The sequence below is a fragment of the Elephantulus edwardii genome, unplaced genomic scaffold (genome assembly GCF_000299155.1).
Source record: "Elephantulus edwardii isolate Elephantulus edwardi_28Jun2011 unplaced genomic scaffold, EleEdw1.0 scaffold00064, whole genome shotgun sequence".
NCBI lineage: Eukaryota > Metazoa > Chordata > Mammalia > Macroscelidea > Macroscelididae > Elephantulus > Elephantulus edwardii.
In genome coordinates this window covers 6781534-6807418 of record NW_006399814.1, presented here as the reverse complement: position 1 = coordinate 6807418, position 25885 = coordinate 6781534, and the positions used below count along the sequence as shown (strand labels likewise).

General features: G+C 48.5%; 1 protein-coding gene across 1 annotated transcript in view; it reads left to right on the top strand.

Moving 5' to 3' along the window:
- The first annotated feature begins 9275 nt into the window (after window positions 1–9275).
- The window catches only part of TTC38 (tetratricopeptide repeat domain 38), a 29040-nt gene continuing 12430 nt past the window's right edge, over window positions 9276–25885 (top strand). Inside the window, exons 1-7 of the mRNA XM_006888028.1 lie at window positions 9276–9308; window positions 10196–10273; window positions 13467–13548; window positions 14186–14357; window positions 16279–16452; window positions 16989–17064; window positions 23303–23422. Of these exons, the coding sequence (XP_006888090.1) occupies window positions 9276–9308; window positions 10196–10273; window positions 13467–13548; window positions 14186–14357; window positions 16279–16452; window positions 16989–17064; window positions 23303–23422 (735 nt within the window). The remainder of the gene's footprint in view (window positions 9309–10195; window positions 10274–13466; window positions 13549–14185; window positions 14358–16278; window positions 16453–16988; window positions 17065–23302; window positions 23423–25885) is intronic.

Below are 25885 nucleotides of genomic sequence, written 5' to 3'. Positions count from 1 at the left end.
TGAAGTTTACATAAAGGAAAACTCTTAATTTAAAAAAATGAAGAAAGCAAAAGTAAGTAATAAAGTGAAGGTAAATAAATTAGAAGCTGCAGCTGAAAAATTTTTAAAGGATAAAATGTCCAAATTTAAATAAAAATTAAAATAGATTGTGTTTGATGATCATAAAGCTGGCTAGCCTGTTTACCTTTTGTAGTCAGGAATGCCAAAGATAAGCATACAAACCAGTCTTACAGCTTCATAGACGGTGTGATCTAAAAGTTTAGAAGCATGTAAGAAAGAAAATGTAATTTTGTTCCCAGGATAGATGTAAAGAATAAAAATTATTAAAAGATGTGTCGCAGAAGCCAAGTACTCTCAATTGACTACCTGTAAAATCCAAGAAGTTAGGCTTTCTAAAGTGCTAAGAAACAAAAAGCAGTTTCCCCCAAACATGTTAATTATAACAGAAGGATGTCTCTGGGAACAGGTGCAGGGTAGAGCAGTGACTCCTAACAAGAAAAAAAAGAAAAAAACACCTAGAGGCTTTAAAACAAGTGAGTTGTCTTCAATGAGCAGAGGCTGTCCCATGAAAATAAGATCCCTAAGATACTGTAGAATTGATTACAGGAAGAACTAGCTTAATAAGTAAAGGGATATTTGTACATATTATGATGGGGAGATAATTATAATGATGTCTACGTGACAACATCAAACCTTGTTAAAAGGCCAGAAAGAAGCTCAATTATTGCTCCTGCCTTATATAAAACAAAGGGCCGCTCCAATAAAAAGTCAAGGAGGGATTTGCAGTACTGGGACTAATATCTGTTGGAATACTATCATTAATGATACCCATCCCCAAATGACTGTAAAATTAGAAGGAAATGAAATTCAAGTATTAGTTGATGCTGGCACTGATACATCTATTATTGCTACTCATCATTGGCCTAGTGAATTACAATTAAAATATATCTCTGATACTTTTACAGGAATAGGGACTATGACAGGGGTAAAACAAAGTGAATATATGTTAGAACGTAGAGGACCTGAAGAACAGATTCATTGCAGATATTGCAGTTACATTATGGGGAAGATATTTGCTAGCTCAGTGGGGAGCCACTTTGCAAATTCCTACAATATCAGAGCAGGCTAAGAATATGATGTAAAACATGAACTATCTCCCTGGCAAAAGATTAGGAAAGAAACAACAAGGGATGGTCCATTTCAAAGAACCAAAGGTTAATCACAGTAGAAAAGAATTAGGCTATCCAAATTTATGAGAATCACTGTTTCAGGCTTTCCCCTTCTGTTAGCTTGGTTAGTTTAACAAAGGAAAAGTTAGAAGCCTTAATGCAATTAACTGAAGAACAATTCCTGGCAGAACATATTGGAGAGTCAACCAGTCTCAGGAATTCTCCAGTGTTTGTAACAAAAAAGAAATCAGGTAAATGGAGAGTGTTAACTGATTTGAGAAAAATTAACCAGGTGATAAAGCTTATGGTGCCCTTACATCCGGGTCTTCCTTTAACTTCTATGAGCCCAGAAAGATAGCATATTATTATAATTTATCTTTTGTAATGTGTGTGTGTGTGTGTGTGTGTGTGTGTGTGTTTATACCGTCAAATCAGATCTGACTAGTACAGGAGGACATTGTCCTTCCTTCTCCAGCAGAGCATCTGGTAGATTTGAACTGTGCACCTCTGGGATTGCAGGGCAGCTTCTTACCACTAGGCCACCAGAGCTCATCTATCTTAAAGATTGCTTTTTTTTACCATGCCCTTATAACCTAGTGATTATTATTCTTACTGTTAATAATCATAAACCAGCTAAAAGATACTAATGGAAAGTGTTATCCCAGAGAATGTTGAATAGTCCAGTCATGTGTCAATACTTTGTTAATAAACCTTTATAGATTTTAAGTAAAAAATGTCCAAATGCATATATTTTTCTTTACATGGGTAATATTTTATTCTCACATTCAGATAATGACCAATTGCAATTACTATTTAAAGAAACTCAACAAGTACTAAAGGAATATAGATTACAAATGTTGTTGTTGTTGTTATGTGTCGTCGAGTCGCTTGCGACTCATAGCGACCCTATGTACAACAGCCCTAAACTCCGCACTGCCCTGTGCCAATCACACTGTCTCTGACACTCCCATCCCAATTATCCCAGTCACTGAATCAATCCACCTCATAGAGGGCCTTCCTCTCCTGCGCTGTCCCTCCACCCTCCCAAGCATGATGTCCTTCTCCAAGGACCTGTCTCTCCTCACAACATGTCCAAAGTATGTTAGACAGAGCCTCAGAATCCTTGCCTCCAAGGAGCCACCCAGTTTAACCCTTTCCAGGACAAATCTGTTTGTTTTCCTAGCAGTCCATGGTATTCTCAATACTCTTCTCCAGCACCACAGCTCAAAGGCATCAATTCTCCTTCTATCCTCCTTGGTCAATGTCTAACTCTCTGATGCATAACAGGTGATGGCGAAGACCATGGCCTGTATCAGACGCACCTTGGTCTCCAGAGAGACACCATTGCTCTTCAGTACTTTGGAGAGGTCCCTAACAGCAGACTTTCCCATGGCAATGTGCCTTTTAATTTCCTGGCTGCTGGTGCCAAGACTGTTGACTGTGGAGCCAAGCAAGCTATATCTGTGTACAATCTCAATCTCTTCACCATCCATCCTGATGCTGCCAATTGGTCCAGTGGTGAGAATCTTTGTCTTCTTGACATTGAGCCTCAATCCATATTGTAGGCTGCAGTCCTTGACCCTCTGCAGCAGGCGCTTCAGTTCTTCTTCAGTTTCAGCAAGCAGGGTTGTGTCATCTGCATAATGCAGATTGTTGATAAATCGTCCACCAATCTTGACCCCACATTTCTCCTCATAGAGCCCAGCCTCCTGGATAATCTGTTCTGCATATAGGTTGAAAAGGTGTGGAGATAGGATGCATCCCTGGCGTATGCCCTTCCCAATTTTGAACCATGCAGTGTTCCCTTGCTCTGTTCTGACTACTGCCTCCTGGTCCAAGTATAAGTTTCACATTAGAACGATCAAGTGTTCTGGGATTCCCACTCAAATAGCTCCTGAAAAAGTTTAACTTACTGAACCTTATAAATATTTGGGGTCTATTTGCTGTACAGAGGTAACTCGTGGCTGTTGTGATGCTGAACACTGTGACACTGATATGTCAAGTGTGATAATGGTTAAACCATGGTGGACAGTGTTCAGTGGAGCTCCACAATTAAAACAAGCTTAGAAGCAGGAATGGCATCCATTTCTGAAATAGCTTGCCTCCGGAAAGCCTATGAACTTGGAGAAATGATGAAAGTTATACAAATGTTCATTCAGGTCCTTCATTCATAGGGTCGTCTCTGACTTGATGGCACTTAATAACAACAACAACATGCTAGAAAGAACAAAAATAATTCCACAAAAGATTCAAATTAGACAGGATACTTTAAAAACTTTGAATGATTCTTTAAAAAATTATTAGGAGATATTAATTAGTTGAGGCCTAGTTTAAGTATATCAATTACAAAATTGTTTCCAAATATTAGAAGGATCTGCTAATATACAAAGTCCTCAGAATGTAACTCCTGAAGGGAGAAAAAAAGAACTTCAAATTATAGAACAAAGAATTAATAATGCCCAATTAAGTCACATAGACATGAGAAAACCTGTTATGTTACTCATTCATTCTCCACATTCTCCTACTAGTATTTTATATCAAGAAGAGAGAATATTAGAATGGTTATCTTTTGGAAATGAATATAATAAAAAAGCTAGTTGGTTATGTTGAAAAAATTCGTGATTTGATAGTTAAAGGATAGCTACAGTTAAGACAGTTGTTGGCATCTGATCCATTTGAAATTATAGTCCCATTTACTACTTCCCAAATTAATAATTTATAGAAAATTTCTGAAAATTGGCAAATTTTTCTAATGACACAGGTAAGATTTCTAATTCATACCCGCAAAATAAGCAATTACAATTCATTAAAAGAACGGATTGGATTTTATCTGAAAAGGTGAAAACCTATCTCCTTACAGCTGATACTTATTATACAGATGCTAACAAGATGAGATATACAGGTTATACTAATGGTAAAGATAATAAAGTAGTTAAAACTAACTTCTGTTCAACAGGCTGAATTATATGCTATTATTATGTTATTGCAAGATAAACACAAGTATTTTTCAAGAAAAGAAAACATTAAACATATTACGGGTATTCCTTATAATCCCCAAAGACAAGATATAATAGAAAGTGCTAATTTGGCCTTACAAATTACGTTGAAAAAATAAAAAGAGGGGAGATGGAATAGGATGAATAACATCTTGCCTTATTTTACAAAAAGCAGTATTTACTTAAGTGCTGAGGACTTTCGTTCACAGGGTCACTATGAGTCGCCTACGACTTAACAGCACTTAACAACAATAACATCAACATAGAGAGAGATCAGGTAGCCTAGTGGACAGAAAGTGATACTATCAAGCCAAAGGTGGGTGACTTTTAATCTGTGGCCCTCAGGCCTGTTTTTCATTGTTTTTGTTCAAACATTCTTCTAGATCATACAGCCCTGGTATGTCCACTTGCCGTACAGAGGTAACTTGTGGTTGCTGTGAAGCTGAACACTGTGACACTGATGTGTCAAATGTGAGAATGGTTACCCATGGCGGGCAGTGTTTGGTGGAGCTCCCTAATTAAAACAAGCTTGGAAGCAGGAGTGACACGCACTTCCATAATATCTTGCCTCTGGAAACCCTATGAACCTGGAGAAAGGATGAAAGTCACACAAGTGTTGAGGACTTTTGTTCACAGGGTCGCTATGAATCACCTACAACTCAACGGCACTTAACAACAATAACATCAACATAGAGATCAGTCAGCCTAGTGGAACAAAAGTGATGCTACCAAGCCAAAGGTAGGTGACTCTAATCTGTGGTCAGGCCTGTTTTTCATTGTTTTTGTTCAGACATTCTTCTAAGTCATACAGCCCTGCTGTGTCCACTTGCCATACGGAGGTAACTTGTGGTTGCTAAGAAGCTGAACACTGTGACACTGATGTGTCAAATGTGTTAATGGTTACCCATGGCGGAGAGTGTTTGGTGGAGCTCCCCGATTAAAACAAGCTTGGAAGCAAGAGTGGCATCCACTTCCGTAAATAGCTTGCCTCAGGAAACCCTACAAATGTGGAGAAAGGATGAAAGTCACTCAACTGTCGAGGACTTTCGTTCATAGGGTTGCTATGAGTTGCTACCACTTGATAGCACTTAACAACAACACAATGAGAAAAGAAAAACTCCAGCCGAAAGACTTTGGATATTACAATCAATCAAAGAGCTGAATAGGCATATATATTTTAGAGAACCTCTAACTAATGAATAGAAAAAGGGACTTGTCATTCATTAGGGTTGAGAATTTGCTGATATTTCCACAGGCACAGAAACATTGTGGGTACCATCCAGAAACGTGAAACCCCGAGATAAGCCCAAAGAGGCCATACTTCGACGAAGATAGAATAATGGATGAATCTGCTAACGTTAGAGAAATGACAAAAGAAAGGACTGCTACCGGAGACCAGGAAAGCAGAGACTCTGACTTCGAGCCATAAGGAAGCTGTCAGAGGAAGGGGGAAAAGTGATTAAGAACACAGGTCAACAAATGTCTCCTGAGAATTTGTAGCTATTTGTGCTGCATTACCCAATGTTTTCTTAAAAGGAGTTACTAAACAGGAGGCAGTTAATTTAACTTTCAACTTTCAGCAAATGTTCTCTGTACACTTGTTTAAATTCTTCTGTTTCTCTACCGCTTAATAAGAGTATATATATTTTGAGATCTAGAATTGGGTTGTGGCTTCCTGTTAATTTGGGTCACAAATAGCAGTCATCTCGTGAGATGATGCTTTTGGACCATCTCGTGAATCAGTTATTAAAAAGAAGCAAGAGGTTTATTGGAGTATTAATTGGCGCTGTTTTAGGGATCATAGCCATAACGGCTACAGCAGCTACTGCAGGAGTTACTCTGTATCAAGGTGTTCAAACAGTAGATTATGTCAAACAATGGCACAGTGATTCTGAAAAATTATGGTCATCTCAAGGACATATAGATTCTGAAATCAATTATTGATTAACTGATTTAGAACAGTCAGTATTTATGATAGGTAATCAGATGACTAACTTATAGAGACAATTGAAATTAAAATGTGACTGGAATACTACTCAATTTTGTATGACCCCTGTTGTATGGAATAATAGTGGTGGGACAAAGTTCGCAAACATATCCTGAATCATGGTAATTTAACTGATGAGATGTTAAAGTTACAAGATCCTTTTAATGAACAATTGAGAAAATTTAGTAATACTGATTTTCTGGAATAAATAAGTGAAGGAATCTCTAATTTTAATCCTTTTGATTATGTTAAAATTTCTGGAAGTTTTTCTATAATCATGTTTTATTTTATAGTCCTTATTTTTGTGCTATTATGTCAAAGATTAAAAATGTAAAGAAAAAAAGAATAATGGAAAAAAGAAGAGAAGCTATATTTACCTTGATGACTAGATGATGCTTAAACAACAGAGGGGGAAATGTGGATAGGTCAGCATAGTGATAGCTGGGCCACAGCTGAGATCAGAGTCCAGGCAGAACTGAGTGCCCTCTGCAAAAAGAAGGTTCCTCTCAGCCTCCCACTGGAGGAAATAATGTGTCTGAACTTTGGTCTTGGTTTAAAAATTAAGCTTACCCATTGTTATGTTGGAAACACATAAGGAAAATATAGCCTCATGAGATAGGATTTTTTAATTACATTTTAAAAACTCTAAATAAAAACCACAGGGAGACTAAGAAAGGGGCCTTTTCACAGAGGAGCTCTGTCTCTGCCTTACTCTTTTCCACAATTCATTTCCTCGTGTCCCCACTTTCTTTCTATGTCCAGTTAACAACAGATTCCTGTGATCCACATAGTCAAATGTCTTTGTATAGATAGAACACAGGCAGATATTCTTCTGGTATTCTTTGCTTTCAGCCAGGATCCACCTGACATCAGCAATGATATCACTGGTGTCATGACCTCTTGTAAACCAGCTTGAACCTCTAGTAGTTCTCTGTCAATGTACGGATTTAGCTCATTTTGGATGATCTTTAGCAATATTTAGTTTGAACATGATATTAATGATACTGGTTGATAATATCAACATTCTATTGGATCACCTTTCTTGGGAATGGGAACAAACATGTATCTCTTCCTGTCACTTGGCCACATAGCTATCTTCTAAACATCCTGTCATAGACTGGTGAGCATGTCCAGGGCTGCATCTGTTAGCTGAAACATGTCATTGGTATCATATTGATTCCTGGGGTCTTATTTTTCACCAATCCCTTCAATGCAGCTTGAACTTCTTCCTTCATTGTCATTGGCTCTGGTTCATATGATACTCGCTGAAATGAATCAATGAATTATTTTTGGCTGACACTGAAATGGCAACCTGTGGTATACCTCTGCTGTGAGGCACAAACCAGGACCATCTTATGACAAGTTGTGGTCTTTCTATCCATTGACTGGGTGCCTGTTGGAGGCTTGGTCTCCAGCAACTTTAACTATGAACACATGGTCTTGAAAATCATCAATAGCTGTGGGACCAATGTAAGGGAGAGCACTTTCCACACTGACAGGCGGTTATGGAGAGTGAAAAAAAGACTGTAGCACTACTGTGAAGAGACTGTGGCAAGACGTAACCAGAGGAACCTTGGAGATGGAGCCACAGGTAAAGGTTTTCCTTGCTGGATGATTGAGTGAAAAGCTGACTTGTAACTGTCCTAAGATGACTGAGGAGACCAGAAGTTTATTTGTGCTGCTGCACTGAACCTAGACTTTAATTTCTTGACTGAGAAGCTGTCTGAACTAATTGAGGAATTGTGTTGTCATGGTAATCTGGCTTGGGACTGCTAAACCAAACCTGGACTTGCATTGTGGGATATTCTTTGCCTCACCCTTCCCCAACCTATAAACCCCACAAGTCAGTGAACTCTCCGAGTGAGTCAATTTGCAACACTGGACCCAATGATTCATAGAAATAGATGCAGGAAAATGTGGGGTGGCGTGTCTGACCATGAGCTACTTGTTTAGTACTATGGATATTACTGATGAGGAAAGTTCCCCTTTATGAACCACGTAAAAATCAGACTCTAAAACTTCTCCATGTTACTTCTGCTCCTTATACACAAGTCCTATTTTAATGTAATAATTTGAAAATCAAAACTAATACAAAAATTTTTAAAACTAATACAAAAAATCTATTAAGTGACAGACAAAATAGCAGAATTTTAAATAAGGAAGAATGATCCCTGCTGGCTCACCTTGCTCTCCTCCCCAGGCCCAGCCCTGAGGGCGAGGTGGGAGAGGCCCAATTCTATCAGAGGCCAATAGCAGCAAAGAGGATGAGATGAACCCCGCAGGAGGGGGCGCTGATATTTTTGAGGTGACAAGGACAGGGAGAGGGACCTAGGACTCCTGCAGAATAACACAAAAAACGGGATGTGCAAGATATTGACCAAAATATGTTCTGTGGGTGTATGTGTGTATAGAGATAGCGATAGGGATAGAGAGAGAGAGATATAGACATAGACATAGACATAGACATAGACATAGACATAGACATAGACATAGACATAGACATAGACATAGACATAAACATAGACATAGATGATATAAAGATAGAGATACAGAGGTACAGATAGAGATATAGAGATATGTGTGTATATATGTGTGTGTGTGTATATATGTGTGTATTTATTTATATTTATAAAGTTTGAGTTCATTCTTTATCAGTACATGTGCTTTTGCATGAAACTTCCTAGAACTTAGCAGTGATGGCTGTGCACGGAAACTCTGACTGTGACCACCCTCCAAGAGGGGAGACCCTTGGCCAGAGCTCTGAGGGGCAGGTGGAGCAGCGGAACAGGCGCACCCCTGTAGGTCTCCTAGGCCACAGCCCGGGTCGCCTTCCTGGAATTCCAATTGGACAGGAGAGGCAGGTGAGCGCGGTGGTTCACGTGAGCGCAGGACCCAGGAGCCCGCAGGTTCCGGCCGGCAGAAGAGGCGCGGCCTCTCCAGGAACCAGCAGGGCGCACCGGCAGCGGTGGAGGTTCCTCGGGGCGGGTGCGCGGCCAAGGCTGGGGCCCGGGTTCGTCTGCTCCCGACCAGTGAGCGCACGGGGCGCAGCCGCCCCGCCTCGGACCCTGCCCCTCCGGAAGGCGGAGAGGCGTCCAGCACAACCCTGGAGGCTGCCGCTGCGCCATGGCTGCTCCGGCGTCGCTGCGAGACTGCCAGGTACACGAGTCCCCGAGCCTCCCCCGCGCCCTCCGCAGCCTCGCGCGCCCCCCGGGCTCAGGCCTCTGAGAGGCGGGGCTAAGCCTGGGCACGGGCAGAGGACCTGGCCGGAGCACGCAGAGGCGGAGGCGCTTGTCGGGTCGGGAGGGCTGTTGTAGGGGCGCACAGGCTCCCCACTCAGTGGAAGCTCAACACAGAGACTGGGGCTCCTTGACTGGAACCCATGGAAACACTCACAGACTGGTAGAAAGTCAACCAGTGACCAGGCCTGGCCCAGCAGTGCATTAGGCATTTGTAAAGGCCCAAGTCTCCAGGGTTACCCATCTGGGGCTGTGCCCATTTTGCAGATGAGGAAGACAGAGGGCATTGAGAACCTGCCTGTGACAACACCATGCAATCAATACACAATCCAGGTGGGCAGGTGGTCACTGCGCCATCACCAGCTGGCCACGGGCAGTATGCCAAAGGCAGCTACTAGATCAAACAGTCCTGGAACTTGAGGAGCCTCAGGGCATACTTGAAAGCCCTGTCTGTTGAGGCAGAGCAAGAGGTCACCCAAGTGCATGTCCAGAGTCCTGCCTGTGCCCAGCCTCCCACCTGCCTTCCCCGCCCCAGCTCCTCAAGGGCCATGCTACTACTCGCTTCATTCTGCCCTCATGGGTCCATTTTACGGGCAGGCAGGATCTGAGCGGTTCCAGGCAGTGGGGATTGGAATTGGGGTCTGCCTGCCCCCAGCTTACCCCCTCAGGCCTGCACTATGACTGGGAGATCCCATTATCCTGAAACCCACCAGCGTAGGTGTTGGAGATCTGTGGGGTTGCGGGGGTCGTTGGGGGCCAGGGTTCCAAGGCCTGATGCCTTGTCCTGCTCTGTGCTGCTCTTTCTAGGCATGGAAGGACGCTGGACTCCCGCTGTCCACCCCCAGCAATGAGGCCTGCAAGCTGTTTGATGCCACCCTGACCCAGGTATGCCGCTGAGAGGAGCTCTGGCCTCCTTGACCTTTTGGAACACTTGGTTTGTGACACGGAATCTGATGACACAGCGGTGGAATGCTGGGCTGCTGACTGAAAGGTCAGGGGTTCGAGTCCACCAGCTGCTCCTGGAGAGAAAGATGAGGTTACCTGCTTCTGTGAAGAGGACAGAGGCCACTGGCTTCTGTGAAGAGAACAGGCTTATGAACCCTCTGGGCAGTTCTGCTCTGTCCTCCAGAGAGGCTGTGAGTCACAGCTGACTGCCTGGCGTGGGTAGTGTGTGTCCTGGGCTCGGCAGCCTGTGCTCCTAGCCTGTGCTGTTGTGTCCGGCTTTCTGCTGGCCTCTTGACCTGCACTAGAACACGGGTCTTTGAGGGTCTGCACCAACCTACCCTCACCTCCTAACCTCACAGACATTGAGGGCTCGTTCTATGAAGATTCAGGTTATGTAGCAGAAAGGGCATGTATTGGACTCCAGTGCATTGTGCAATTTGGTATCAGATTTTAAGAAAATATGCATTAAGAAAGGATAGGAACCCACCCCAGGGGATCACCTTTCAGCCAAACAATACACCTGACAGGCCATGGTCATGGTCACTCAGTGAGGACTGATCATCAGAACAGTTCACTGCCCAGGACCCAGTGCTCCAAAGGCATTTGTCTCAAAACAAAGCCCCAGAGGCAGGAAGGGGCAGGCAAGGAGGACAGTGGAAACCGAAAGTCCAAGCAGGAAGTGGGAGGAGCATTGCTTTATTGAAGGGACTGCACCTAATGTCATGAAACAGTCAAGAAGTGGACTCACTCACTGCCTGGAGCCCGTTCTGACTTCTAGTGCCCCACTGGGTAGTTAGAGCCGTGGATCTGAACGGGTGACACTGCTCACCTTTCTTGCTGAGTGGACTTGAACCCCTGGAGACTCTCAACCTCTTGGCCTGCCTCGCAGTCCACTATGAGCCATGCTGCCAGACTCCACAAAGCAAAACATGTGCGACAAAGCAAAATAAATGAGAACTGTTTAATGGAAGACTGGTTTGCTCTGTAAATGCCCATCCAGACCAAAACAACGAGTGAGGAGACAGAGGCAGTGAGGGCTGTGACAAGCAGAGCATGTGTCGGACTTCCACACAGCCTCCTAAAGGAGGCAGTGCAAAGGCTTCCCACCATGGGAGCAGCTGGTTTAGTGTGTACACAACACCAGAGGTGGACAGTTCGAACCCACCAGTCGCTGTGTGTGAGGAAGATGGGCCATCCCCCTCCCCACCGCCAGCAATTTACAGCCTTTGACAAGCTGCTAGAGGGCCAGCTTTGAGTTGCTTCTCCAACGTGATGTTGAGTGTGAACGTGGAAAAGGAGTAAGAGAATAGTTCGCCTGCACCCTCTCCGGCTAAACAAGGCAGCCCGTGTGGCTGGCTCTCCTGGGCCTCCCTGTACACCCAGTGGTGGGATCAAAACTGTGGGAGATGAGTTTCCTCACAGCGTTTTTAATCACTTTCTGGAATGGATATTTATTATGGTTACTTTTTACAAGGAGTGATAAGAGGGGCAGTATTTGTTCCCTGGGACTCTCATTTTTAAAAAACACCACGAACGGGGGGAAATTGTAAGAGCAGGAATGTGTGTGTCCCCCGCCCCGAGTCCTTTCGGCTGGGGGTCTGGATCCGTGGCCGCAGCAGGCCACGCGCTCTGTCCACTCTCAGGAGAGGCCCTTCCTGCTCTCTCCCAGCTTCTGAGAACCCCGGAATTTCTTTATCTTCCTTGACTTGCATTTGCTTCTTCACGTGACATTCTTTTCCCGTGTGACTTTGTTACTGTTGGTTTGCACCTCTGCTATGTACATCAGTGGTCAGGCTTATTCAGGTAACAACTGCATAGGCAGAGACCCTCTTTCCAAACAGTGGCCACCATCCCCGGCACTGGGCCTTAGGAGCACAGCAGATCTTATTGGGGCATGCAGTTCAACTCCTAATAGGCCCCCTGTAGTGCCTCTTGTTAGATGTTGTAGAGTTGCTTATGACTCATAACAGCGTGCGAGCATCAGGACACCCCACCTGACCCACGCTTGACCTTGTGGAGGCAGCCATCCTGTCTGGCGTCTCATTGAGGGTCTTCCTCAGTCCTTTGAGAAGCAGAGGCTTACTGTGTGTTGGTCAGGCGACTTGGCTGAAACCCCTTCCCTCTGGGGGATCTGGCTGGTATCTAAATACCTGTGGCATCGCTTCCAGCATCAAAGGGACACCAGAGTCCCTCGGACGGGAGGGGGAGGGCCTCCGACTGAAGAAGCTGGCGTTGGAGAGCAGGAAGAATGTCTTTTTGCTGTTTCCTCTCTTTAAAACTGCCTCCCACTCTGCATTCATCTCTTCACATACTTCTTTTCATGTGCTGTCAACCACGTTATGCTTTCTTAAGGTTGTTATTAGGTGCCTTTGACTCCTAGTGACCCTGTGAACCACAGATCTGAACCCTGTCCTGTCCTGTTCTGTCCTCACCATCTTTGACACACTTGAGCTCATTGCTGCAGTCACTGTGTCATCCATCTGGTTGAAGGTCTTCCTCTCCTTTGCCGTCCCCCCACCTTACCAAGCATGATGTCCCTGCCTAAGGAATAACCTCTCCTAGAAACATGCCCAGAGAATGTGAGATGAAGCTTTGTCATCTTTGCCTCCAGGAAACACTATGGCTTCACCTTCTCCAAAACGTATGTTTGTTCTTTTCACAGTCCATGAGATGTTCAGTGCTCTTCTCCAACAGCACACCTCTAAGGAACCAATTCTTCTGTCATCCTTATTCATTAGCCCTGATGCATAGCAAGTAACTGAAAAGACCATGGCCTGAATCAGGTGCACCTTAGTTCTCAAACTGACATCGTTGCTCCCCAATAATTTGGAGGTGTCTGACTACAGAATTTCCCAGTCTCCAGAGAGCTTCTCTGGCTCTCCTGACTGCTGGGCAAAGGGTGTTGGTGTGTGGATCCAAGTAAGATGAAGTTGTTGACAACTTCAGTATTTTCTGTATCATAATGTTGCCTGTCAGTCCAGTGATGAGAATTTTTGTTTTCTGATGTTGAGATAAGAGTCCTGGAGATATGCAAATGGTCTAGAAAGAAATTGAGGTCGAGGTTTGGTTTCATGTCTTAAGTACCATGGGTGTGGGGCTGCGGGAGGACAGCTGTGTTTTGTCCCTTTTCCAGTATGTCAAGTGGACCAATGACAAGAGCCTCGGGGGCCTCGAGGGCTGCCTGGCGAAGCTCAGAGCGGCAGACCCGAACTTCAGTGAGTGCTGGCCTGCTGGGTCAGGAGGCTGGTCTCCTCTGGTTTCCTGATTCAAGGGCCTTTGTCAGGCTGGGGTGGGGAGCTGGGAGCCTGGCAGATGGGTGGAGGTGACCTGTGAACAGTGGGCATGGAGGTGAGCACAGTGCCCTCTGGAACCTTAGGTCACTGGCCCCAGTGTGGTGGAAAGCTCTGGGCCTGGGGAAGAGGAGACGAGAGGGACAGGGCACCAGGATACCCCCTGCACCCTGATGCTGAGGGCAGGAGGCCATTACTAATTGGTCAGGACACAGTGGCCTGTAGAGAGGTGGCAGAGCAGGCTCTGAGCAGACCTCAAGGTCCAGGTCAGAAGCTGGGTCCTGGGCCTTTGTCCTGAGCTAGCAGCTGACCTCACTGACTACCTTAGTCATGGTGTGGCCGGGACACCCCAGTGGCACCCAGGAACCTGCACAGTAGAGCCCCAGGGATCTAATAATATGAGCTGATAGGGTCACCCAGGCCGGGGCCTGCAGACAGCCTTGAGCAGTCTACCTCGAGAGGGGCGTGCTGAGGACATCAGGGTGACTCAGGTGCAGTCCAGCAGGCCTTTGGGGTGGGCGGGGCTAGCTGAATGACCACCTGTTTCCCACCTTCTCCTCAGCGATGGGGCGTGTCATCTCCAATGGCCTCCTGCTGATTGGCACCGGCACCTCCGTGAGGCTGGACCAGGAGCTGGCCCGGGCCCTGCAGACGATGGTGGAGGATTCGAAAGCACAGCCACTGACCCAGAGGGAGCGGCTGCATGTGTCCGCAGTGGAGACCTTCGCCAAGGGGTGAGAGGTGCCTGGCCAGCCTGTGAGGAAGCTGATAGCCGACATTTTTCATTTCATTATGTAAATTTGTTCAGATTTCCATTACAGGGAACCCGATGGCATAGCGCATATTGTGGCAGATGTGTTATATTCATAATTGTTGTTGTTGTTGTTATGTGCCGTCAAGTCACTTGCAACTCTTAGCGACCCTATGAACAACAGCCCTAAACTCTGCTCTGTCCTGTGCCAATCGCACTGTCTCTGACACTCCCATCCCGATTACCCCAGTCACTGAATCAGTCCACCTCATAGAGGGCCTTCCCCTCCTGCGCCGTCCCTCCACCCTCCCAAGCATGATGTCCTTCTCCAAGGACCGGTCCCTCCTTATAACATGGCCAGAGTATGTCAGACAAAGCCTCAGAATCCTTGCCTCCAAGAAGCCACCTGGTTTAACTCTTTCCAGGACGAATCTGTTTGTTTTCCTAGCAGTCCATGGTACACTCAACCCTCTTCTCCAGCACCACAGCTCAAAGGCATCAGTTCTCCTTCTATCCTCGTATCCTAATTGTTAAATAATTGTTAAATGTAATTGTGACTGCTAAGTGGCAGGTTGGTGGTTCGAGTCCATCAGCCGCCCTCAATGAGAAAGGTGTGCCGCTCTCTCCTGTGAAGATTGACCGCCTCTGAGGCCCAGTGGGTCTCGATGAGTTGGAGTTGACTGGACAGTAGTGGACTGGATGTTTGGGGGTTTGTTTCCATCACACCAGTAGCAGAGCCATCTCCCTGTCTCCGTGATCATTCCCACCTGGGGAGCCTCTCACAGAAGCTGGGTGAGGACGGTCGGTGAGGTGGCCCGCTGTGCCTCAGGGACCTGAACTGCTGGCACAGAGGTCCAGGAGCAGTGACAACAAAGGTTCTAGTGAGCCAGGCGCGTGGGGTCGCAGTGTGAGTGCCAGCGTGTGGCTCCATCTTGGAGCCCCAGAGCTGGTTCGTGGACACAGGTGAAACCATTTGACAAGCTGTTAAACCAGTTTCCTGTTCTTTTTCCCCCCTGGTCTTTGCTCTTTTATTATTATGTTGTTTGGGTGAAAGGTCCACAGCGAGTTCACTTTCTGTTCCATTTATTCACACTTTCTTTCACCTACACCAGACAATTTTTCTTTGAACTTGAATTCTAAGGAAGCTTTCCTCCTGCTTTGAAGATGTCCTGTGCCGGCACCTCACGTAACCACCACTGTCCGGCCACTTCCAGCTAGTAGCGACTCGAGAGAGGAACGCGGCCTCCTGGGGTTTTCAAGGATGGAATCTTGACAGAAACAGACTGGCACATCTCTCTCCCAAAGAATGGCTGCTGGTGGCATCGAACTGCCAACCTTTTGGTTAACAGCCCGACAGCACTCAACCCACTGCAACACCGGCGCTCCTTACCTGACCCACTGAACTCACAATTATCAAGCCCATTCTTTCTTTCTTTTTTAATTCTTTTGTGTGTGTGTGTGTGTGTGTGTGTGTGCTGTCAAATAGAATCTGACATAGGTATAGGAGGAGATTGCCCCTCCTTCTCCAGCAGAGCATCTGTTGGATTTGAACCATGTACCTCTGGGATTGCAATGTAGCTTCTTGCCACTAGGCCCCCAGAGCTCCCTCATCAAGTCCATTCTAACTCCTTGTTGTCTTCCTGAGGTTTCTGATGCTGTGAATCTTTGCAGGGAGAGATTCCCCATCTTCCTCCCTTGGGCCAACTGCTGGCTTTGAACCAATGACGTTCCCATTAACAGCCTGATACCTTCACTACCCATTGGGCCTTCAGGGCTCCTTACTCAAGAGAGGCACTGCCGTGTTCTTCAGTTCCACATGCCAGGGCCTTGGAGGCGCCTGCCTCTCACTGCATCCTGGTCGGGCCGTGTGGCCCCTGATGCCGAGCCCTCTGCTTGACCTGCAGGAACTTCCCGAAAGCCTGTGACCTGTGGGAGGACATTCTCCGTGACCACCCGACGGACATGCTGGCCCTCAAGTTCGCCCACGATGCCTACTTCTACCTGGGCTACCAGACCCAGATGCGCGATTCTGTGGCCCGCGTCTACCCCTTCTGGACACCTGGCATCCCCCTTAGCAGGTGAGCACCAGCTGGAACCCCCAGCGCCTGTGGTTCTCTCTGCCTTTCTTTTTCTTTTCTTTTTTAAAATAATTTTAAGGAACATTTGCAGAGAATTTGGATTTCCATTCATTTATTGCTGTACTTCTCTGCCTTTCTTATGGTAATTTATTGCCTGTTCTGTTGTTGAAAGTGCACACAACCACCATATGCCAGTTCGCCTGTTTCTCAGTGTACGGCTCAGTGGCCTTGACTGTGTTCTTGGAGTTGTTCACTTATTCTCAGGCCCCTTTTCCGAGCTGCCCCTCCCCGCGTGCCTGAGCCCTGCCCTTGAGACCACCAAGTCCGGCCGAGGCCTCATGCCACATCTCACCAGGTGACATGACACCATTGTTGACTCGGTCCCTGGCCTGCTGCAGCTCTCCTTGCATGCGGCCCCGCGGGTCTGGACACCAGCACACTGTCTCCGTCCTGGTCACGGAATCACTTCACTGTGTGCACATGCGCCATTATAAAACAAAACAAAAAAACCCCAACCCTTTCTTTTCTGTTTTCAGCTATGTGAAAGGCATTTATTCCTTTGGGTTGATGGAAACCAATTTCTACGACCAGGCGGAAAAGCTCGCCAAGGAGGTGAGTGGACCCCAGCCCGAGGTGCCCGATACTCCAAGGAGCAGCCCGCTGGGCAGGGAGAGAACACAAGGTTCCTCCTGACGGGAGCAGACCCGGCCTATTTGTGTGGAAGCCCAGCAAGTTGCTTCCTTCTGGGATCTGTCTTCTCAGAGTTGTTGGGGTGGCCGTGTGAAACGGTAGCTGCCATTTCTTCATTGAGGGCTTAGCAGATGCCCATGGCTGCCCCTGCCACCATCCTCAGGTCTCCAGAGCCATGGCCCACCTGGCACGCCAAACAGGGTTATCGTAGGCGGTCAGAGAGGACAAGGCTCGGGGAAGCTGAGTCACCCTCTTCTGAGGCTATGGCGATCTTGGGATTCCTCCAGCTTTGTCTTCTAAGGCATCTTTGTCTTGTCCTGGGCTGTGGGAGAAGATGAAGTGTGTCTGAATGTGGGTCCTCTCCCCGCAGACACCACGTTTCCTGGGGTCACTCACAGTGCCAGGAGTCCATGGAGTGCAGCAGCAGTTCCATCGGTCTCTGAGAGGGTGGGGGCCTTCCCTGGACCACCATGTCCAGAGGGACACGCTCACGGGGGACTTGTTGAGCTGCCCCTTAGTGTTTGTTCCTCAGGCTGTGGGCTTCATGGAAGCCACTCACCAGGCCTGTTCTCCCAAAGCACCGCTGGGAGAGTTCAAACCACCAACCTCTCAGTCAGGAGCCGAGGACATAGTTGTTGTGTACCGGGCACCATCACAGAGGACGCAGTGGTGGTCAAGGTGCACTGTGAGATGTTGAGCTGTCCTGCTCGGCCTGGGCCTCCCGTGTCCATGGCTGTGCTGGCCAACCTGGAGGCAGGCATCTTTTGTGTCTCTAGAACTGGCCACCTGCCCCCCTCCAGGCCCTCTTCCCAAACAGGCAGAAACAGAGCCCCAAGTCGGGATGGGGTGACCATAGCTCCTGAACCGCCCTTGTCCACTCGTCTCTGCCGGTACTCGGCCACCGCGGGGCACTCAGAACAGGGCCCAGGTGCACAGCAAGGCCAGGCTTCCCCAGGGCAGGTGGAGCTGGGTTCCTGGCCAGGCCTCCACCTGACATCTGCCCTTGAGCCGTTCACACTGACCAGCACCCGGAACTGCCAGGCGTACAGCCCCCTCCCCAGGCCCAGGGGTCTCCAAAGACTAATCTGAATGTCCAGACTCCAAGAATGGGCAGGGGTCTTTATTTTACTCAGGACCAGGGCTGAGAGGGTCTTTGTGGTGACAAACGTGACCGCCCCACTTCTCTCAACACAGGGGCAGAAAGGGGGGAGGGCCACTCCTTGCCCCCTCCTGCTCACGACCAGCGTTACCCTGGCTCCAGCATCATCACAGGCAGCTGCTGAGCCGGAAGACCAAGTGCTAATGGGGACCACTCAGGCCCTGGGCAGAGAGAACCGCTTGGGCCCTGGGCCGGGAGAGCCGCACGGGCCCTGGGCCGGGAGAGCCGCTCGGGCCCTGGGCCGAGAGAGGGGCAGCTCTGGTGGCCAGAGTCTGTGGGTGCTGACCGTCTGCATGCTGGGCATGTGCCTGGGGTTGGGGACAGAGTGGGTACTGTGTGCTGTGAGTGGTTGAGGCAGGAACAGGCAGGCATGGCTGGTTCTAGAGAGATCAAGGCTGCACCCCAAGTGGGTGGGCAGGGTGATGGAGTCAAAGCCTAGAGAGGGCCAGACTGGACTTGATGATTGTTGTAAAATGGTGCAGTATTTAGACTTTGCTCCAGGAAGCTGGAAGAGCCTCTGGGAACCTGTCAGAAAGGAGAGGCTGGGATCTAGGTGGGGCTGTGGGACCCTGGAGTGGCCCTGCCCTGTGAGTGGACATAGGAAAGCCAGCTTTCTGCTGTGACTTCCTGGAGGGGTTACAGTACCCCCAGTGGCTGGGCTGTGCCCTGCAGACTCTCAAAGTGCCTGTCCTTGGCAACCTCACATGTGGGGTCCACACAGCCCATCTCCTGGATCCAGGTGAGCGGGCAGAGCAAGAGGTGGGGACAGGAGACCCTGCAGAGGCTGGGCCAGGGGAAGAGCTCCCAGGCTCTCCTGAGAAGGGCGGCGTGGGAGGCTGAAGTGAGGTGGGGGTGGGCTGGGGCCCGGGTGGACTCCCCACTCACTGACACCCAAGTAGATGCAGTGGACACCCCATAAATGTAGTGGACACCGTGGACATCCCATCAGTGTGGTAGACCCCGTGGACACCACCCCATCAATGTGGTAGATGCTGTGGACACCCGTCAAAGTAGTGGATGCTGTGGACACCCTGTCAATGGGGTCGATGCCGTGGACACCCTGTTAATGTGTTGGATACTACAGACACCCTGTTAATGTGGTAGATGCCATGGACACCCCATAAATGTGGTTATTACCCTGTCAATGTGGTAAACGCCGCAGACACTCTGTAAATGTGGTAGACGCTGTGGACACCCGTGAATGTGGTGCACACCGTGGACTCTCTGTAAACATGGTCAAAACCATGGACACCCTGTGAATGTGGTAGACACCGTGGACGCTCTATAAAAGTGTGGGACACACAGGTGAGGAGTGATGTGGTCACAGGCATGCCTAGGGATGATGTCAGGACGTGTACACTGGGCAGGGCTGCTGGAGAGACCTCCTTCAGTGCTGAAAGCAGAGATGTCTTGGAGAACGAGGGTGGACTGAGCCCAATCTGTGGTGTTTCCCATGCCCCACGTGCACGGGTGAGCTGTATGTGAATAAGGACAAGTGAAGGAGTGCTCTCATTTGTGTTACTGAAGGGCACTGACGATACCACCGCCGTGGATTGAATGCTCCCCCAGAATCTGCATTTCCTGTGCTTTATTTGTTGATTTGTGCGTTGTTTTCTGTGGGAGGCCTTGGACTGTGTGGATCATGACAAGCTATGACTGACATTGAGAAGAGTGGGAGTCCCAGAGCACTAATTATGCTCATACAACTCCTCTATCTAGGCCAAGAGGCTGTTGTCCAGATACAGTAAGGGAACCCTGCATGGCCCCGAATCAAGAAAGGGGTGCATCAGGGTTGTATCCTTTCTTCATACCTATTCAGTCTGTATGCTGAGCAATTCATTCTAGAAGCTGGACTCTATGAAGAAGATTATGGCCTCAGGATCAGAAGAAGTCTCATCTATAACCTGTTATGCAGACGCCGTAACCTTGCTTGCTGGAAGTGAAGAACACTTGAAGCACTTGCTGCATAAAATCAAAGAATGCAGCCTTCAATATGGGTTGCATCTCAATGTCAAGAAAACAAAAATCCTCACCACTGGGCCAATAAGCAATATCATGATAGATGCAAAAAAGATTAAGATTGTCAATAATTTTGTCTTACTTGGACCCACAACCTTAGTATCAGCAGTCAGGAGATCAGGAGATGTATTTCAGTGGGAAAGTCTGCAGTCTTTGGACCTCTTCAAAGTCCTGAGGAACAATGATGTCAGTTTGAGGACTAAAGTACACCTGATTTGGGCCATGGTCTTTTCAATCACTTGCTATGCATCGGAGAGCTGGGCAATGAATAAAGATGACAGAAGAAGAACTGATGCCTTTGGGCTGTGGTGTTGGAGGAGAGCACTGAACATCCCATGTACTGCCAAGAGAACAAACAGATGTGTCTTAGAGAAAGTGCAGCCAGAGTGCTCCTTGGAGGAAAAATGGGGTCAGTGAAACAGAGGAAGACCCTTATCTAGATGGATTGACACAGTGACTGCAGAATTAGGCTCAAGGGTGTCAGAGAAGACGAGGATGACACGGATAGGACATGATGCAGATGTGCTGTTCACAGGGTTGTTCTGAGTTGTACTCCACTTGAAGGCACCTAACAGAAAATATACACATGTTGGACTGCTAAGAAACTGAACAGGTTCATCCTAGAGAGGGTTAAACCAGCTCCTGAAGGTTCGTCTGAAATACTTTGGACATGTTGTAAAGTCCTTGGAGGAAGATGTCATGCTTGGGAGGGTGGAGGGACAGCGCAGGAGAGGAGGAACCCTGTATGAGGTGGCATAGAGGAAGGCAGCTCTCGGTGTGGTTGTGGGGAAAGGTCCTTGTTTCCCTTCAGGACCAGCTCTTTCTGAGCCGGAAGAAGCCACCTGAGTGGTTATTGCGTGCACGCGATGGGCAGAGGCAGAGACGCTGCAGAAGCACTGGATTGCCTGCAAGTGGACAGTGTCCACACCGTCTCTGCTGCAGTCCCCACGGACAGGTGTCATAGGTGGTCCCCTGCTGTGGGGACCCTGAGAGCCTGTGAAATGGACAGTGGTACTTACCATGGAGGGGGGGGCACTGGTGGTTGCACATGGGAGGTTCAGCTCTGAGTCCAGGCCGGGCACCCTGTGCACAGCCACCACTTGCCCTTCGATGGAGGCCGTGTGCCACTTGATGCCAAGCAGGCTTTGGGAAATGGCGAGGCTAAGATGGACCAGGTGGAAGGGCCTGGCTGTCTCCTTCTGAAGGTCAGCTCATGGTAACTCTGAATCCCAGTGGTCTGGCCTGCAGCTGGTCATGGGGGTGGCTGGACAGAAAGCATTTAGCCGGTGTGTGCAGGGACAGCTTTGAAGGCAGCCTAGCACAACGCCTGCCTTGGTAGCGTTCTGGGGCTGGTTTGCTCATTAACGGGTGAGCACAAGGCACGTGGTAAGTGGGCAGCAGGCTGGTTCTTGTTATTTTGGGGCTGGTCCCTTATTTTTATTAAGGTAATTTGGTGTTGTAGACAGAACTGTTTCATAGCAGTTATAATTATTGGAGTTGTCACTGTTTTATTGTTATTATTGGGATAGTTATTGTTATATTGTTATTATTGGGATGTTGTTGTTATGTGCCGTCGAGTCGTTTGCGACTCATAGTGACCCTATGTACAACAGCCCTAAACCGTGCTCTATCCTGTGCCAATCTCACTGCCTCCGACAAACCCATCCCGAGTACCCCAGTCACTGAATCAGTCCACCTCATAGAGGGTCTTCCCCTCCTGCGCTGTCCCTCCACCCTCCCAAGCATGATGTCCCTCTCTAAAGACCTGTCTCTCCTTACAACGTGTCCAAAGTATGTCAGACAAAGCCCCAGAATCCTTGCCTCCAAGGAGCAGCCTGGTTTAATCCTCTCTACGATGAATCTGTTTGTTTTCTTGGCAGTCCGTGGTACATTCAATACTCTTCTCCAGCACCACAGCTCAAAGGCGTCAATTCTCCTTCCATCCTCCCTAGTCATTGTCCAACTCTCTGATGCATAACAAGTGATTGCAAAAACCACGGCCTGTATCAGGCAGACCTTACTCTCCAGAGAGACACTGTTGCTCTTCAGTATTTTGGAGAGGTCCCTAACCGCAGACTTTCCCATCGCAATACGTTTTTTTTATTTCCTGACTACTGGTCCCAAGAGTGTTGACCGTGGAGCCGAGCAAACTGAAGCTGTGAACAATCTCAATCTCTTTGCCATCCATCCTGATGCTGCCGATTGGTCCGGTGGTGAGAATTACTGGGATAGTTACTGTTTTATTGTTGTTATTATTATCAGGACAGTGGGTGCATAGGTCTGTTTCTCCGGTGGTTACTGTTTTGTTGTTGTTATTATTAATGAAAGGTTGTTACTGGGATGGTTATTGTTTCATTGTTGACATTGATGTGGCTCATGTTTTGGTGTATTATTATTTTGTTGTTATTATTATTGGCATGGTTATCCTTCTCTTATTGCTGGACAGTTACTGCTTTGCTGTTTCTGTTAATGATGTGGTTAATGTTTTGCTTGTATTGGGATGGTTCTTTTTGTTGTTACTGTTATTTTTTTTCTATAATTATATTTTATTAATTTTCATAAACATTTACAGAGATTTGGAGTTCCCATTCATTCATTGTTGCACTATTCTCTCTACCCTCCTCCCAGGGTGTTCTTGTCCAAATGCCACAGTGCTTGTCAAAGCCAGTTCTGATTAATCTTCTTTGTCAGTGTATCCTTTGCCATTCCCTATCACTCCTCCCTGAGAGAGACTTCACCCTGAGTCATAAGGAAAAGGGGACGGCGTATTCTCTTACGCCGTTGTTACTGTTATTGAGATGGTTACTGTTTCGCTGTTACTATTGTTGGGAGGGTGGTTATTATTTAGCTCTCGCTGTGATTGGATGTGCTGTGGTGTTAGAGCCCATCCTGGCGCTTGTTCCATCCCCGCCACGCTCCCTCACAGCCCCCTGGAGGCCTGACCGACCCTCCTCCCCAGCACTCGTTTCCCCTCCCCCGCAGGCCCTGTCTATTGACCCGACGGACGCGTGGTCAGTGCACACGGTGGCCCACATCCACGAGATGAAGGCGGAAATCAAGGAAGGAGTGGAATTCATGCAGCGCTCCGAGCCCAACTGGAAGGTACGGTCCTTGTCCGTCCTGAGCGCTCGCCCGGCTGCCTGGGCGGCAGTTCCTGGGAGGTGTTTCTTCTGCCCCACAGTCCTCACCACCTGCCAGCATTTTGCAGATGGTTCTAGATGGCCCAAGGGCGTTGGGCTGTAGAAGGAATGGATGAGAGAATCCCTGGGAAGTGAGGCTGGACACAGGTGAGACCGTGAGTGGTCACTTCTGCTGTCAGCCAGTGGGCTCCATCCACCCTGGAGCTTGGACAAGTCTCCTGGGACAGCAGTGACTGGTCACCACGAACTGTGGGGCTTAGAACCACAGACCTTTCCTGTTGGCCAGCTCTGGGGGGGGGGAGTCACCCATATTCAGGGTGCCAACAAGGCCATGTTCTCCCTGAAGGGCCCAGGGGGAGCTGTCCTTGTCTCTTCTGTACCCCTTTAGTCTGCCCTCTCACAGGCCAGTTCCAGAGGGCACCGGGAGGTCCTGCAGGACACCCTCAGGTCAGTCAAGTATGAGGGCAGTGTGCAGTTTTTTGTTGCTGAAGTCTGTGGGGTAGATCAGCTGAGTGTCCTGGCTGGAGGCTGGACCAGAGACCTTCCCTGGCTGTTCAGAGGGCAGAGGAGCTCTGATAGCACAATGGCTATAGCACTTGACTGCTAGCTGAAAGGTGAGCAGTTCGAACCCCCCAAGTGCTCTGTGGGAGGAGAAGAAGGGCCGTCTGCGTCCACCAGGACAGCCTTGGAAGCCCAGTGGGGCAGTCCTCCTGTCCGACAGGGTCCCTCGGGAGCCGTGCGGGTGGTGTGTGGGGTTGTACGCTGCTAGGCCTGAGGTGCCCCTCTGACAGTCAGAAACCAACACCAGTGTAAACCCTGCAGTTTACAGCCTCGGAAGATGCCACAGCGATGGGTGTGGGTGTTTACAGGTCGTTATGTTGTTGTTGTTAGGTGCCATCTGGTCAGCTACCACTCATAGCAAAGTGACCTTCTGAACAACGACTCTGAAACGTGCCCTGTCCTGTACCGTCCTCACCACCTCTGACACCCCTGAGCCCATTGTTAGGGTCACCGCGGGCATTTACTCCCAGGCCTTGAGTTGAGTTATTGAGGGGGTTTGTCCTGAGGGTGTGGAGGGGCTGGCCAGCCAGGTCCTGTTCTTAGGCCAGAATGCTGGTTCTCAGGAGAACGGAGAGTCCCGGGCCTGAGGCCCACTCTATCTAGGAAAGAATGGGATCCCGGGGCGCTTTGGCTCTGCAGTGTGCAGGCCTGGGACAGCGGGGAGATCCTTGGCCCCAGGACAGTGTCTGGTTGGTCATCTCCAGCTGGACCAAGCCCTCTGATGTCTGCATCAGTCATGGACCGAACCATGTCCCCGAGATAAGTGGTACTTGGAAGGACTGTGACTCTAGGTGTTTGGATGTGATGGAGTATAAGGTCGTTATATGGTGACGCTCATGATGTGATTGGCCAATCAGCTGTAAGGGGGTGGAGGGTGAGGTAATGGTGATGTCAGGGGCCTGCAGCACCTTTAATCTCAAGAGAGAGGAGAGAGAGACCAGCAGAGGGGTGGATGACCTTCACACTTCCAAGAAATACGAGCCAGAGTGGAGTACGTCCTTTGGACCTAGGTCCCTTCACTAGGAAATGCCTAGAACCGGGAGGCACAGAGAGAGAGCCTCCCCAAAACCAGCACCCTGAACATGGATTTCTGTCCTCTGTGTGTGTGTGTGTGTGTGTGTGTGTGTGTGTGTTTACTGTAAATCAGATCTGACAGGTACAGGAGGAGATTGCTCCTCCTTCTCCAGCAGAACACCTGGTAGATTCAAACCACGTACCTCTGGGATTTCTGTCCTCTTAAACTACGAGAGAATAAGCATCTGGGAAAGCCCCACACTTGTGGAGTTTCTGTTACAGCAGAGCGTGATGTCTGAGGCAGCATCTGCCCCTGCCTTCGCTGCTGGCAGCCCCGGATTGGCTGGAGAGCATGGTGGTCGACAGAGTAGATTCAGGATCACTGACCTCTGTCCCCTGCACTGCCCTGGACCCTGGCTGCAGAAGCAAAGCCCAGCAGGGCTCCCTCTATACCCCAGGCCTGTGGTAGCCCCGGGGACCCACACAGGTCCTCTCAGAGTGACCACGCTCCAGTATCAAGGGAACTGCACTTTGTCAAGGACCCACTTGGGCAGTAGAAGTCCAGATAAACATTGAGCCAGCCAAGCTTGTTAGGATGTGGTCAGGGAAGACTTCCTGGAGGAGGGCAACATTTGAGTTGAGTACTGAAGGCTGGATAGCTTGCCAGTTGCAGGAGGTGCTGGAAAATCTTTCAGAAGAGTGTCACCAAAGCTACGATGGCCTTTAGGGGAGAGGAGAGCCAGGCATGTAAAACAGGATGGACCAGGCAGTGACAACAGGATGGACCAGGCAGTGAGGACAGGATGGACCAGGCAGTGAGGACAGGATGGACCAGGCAGTGAGGACAGGA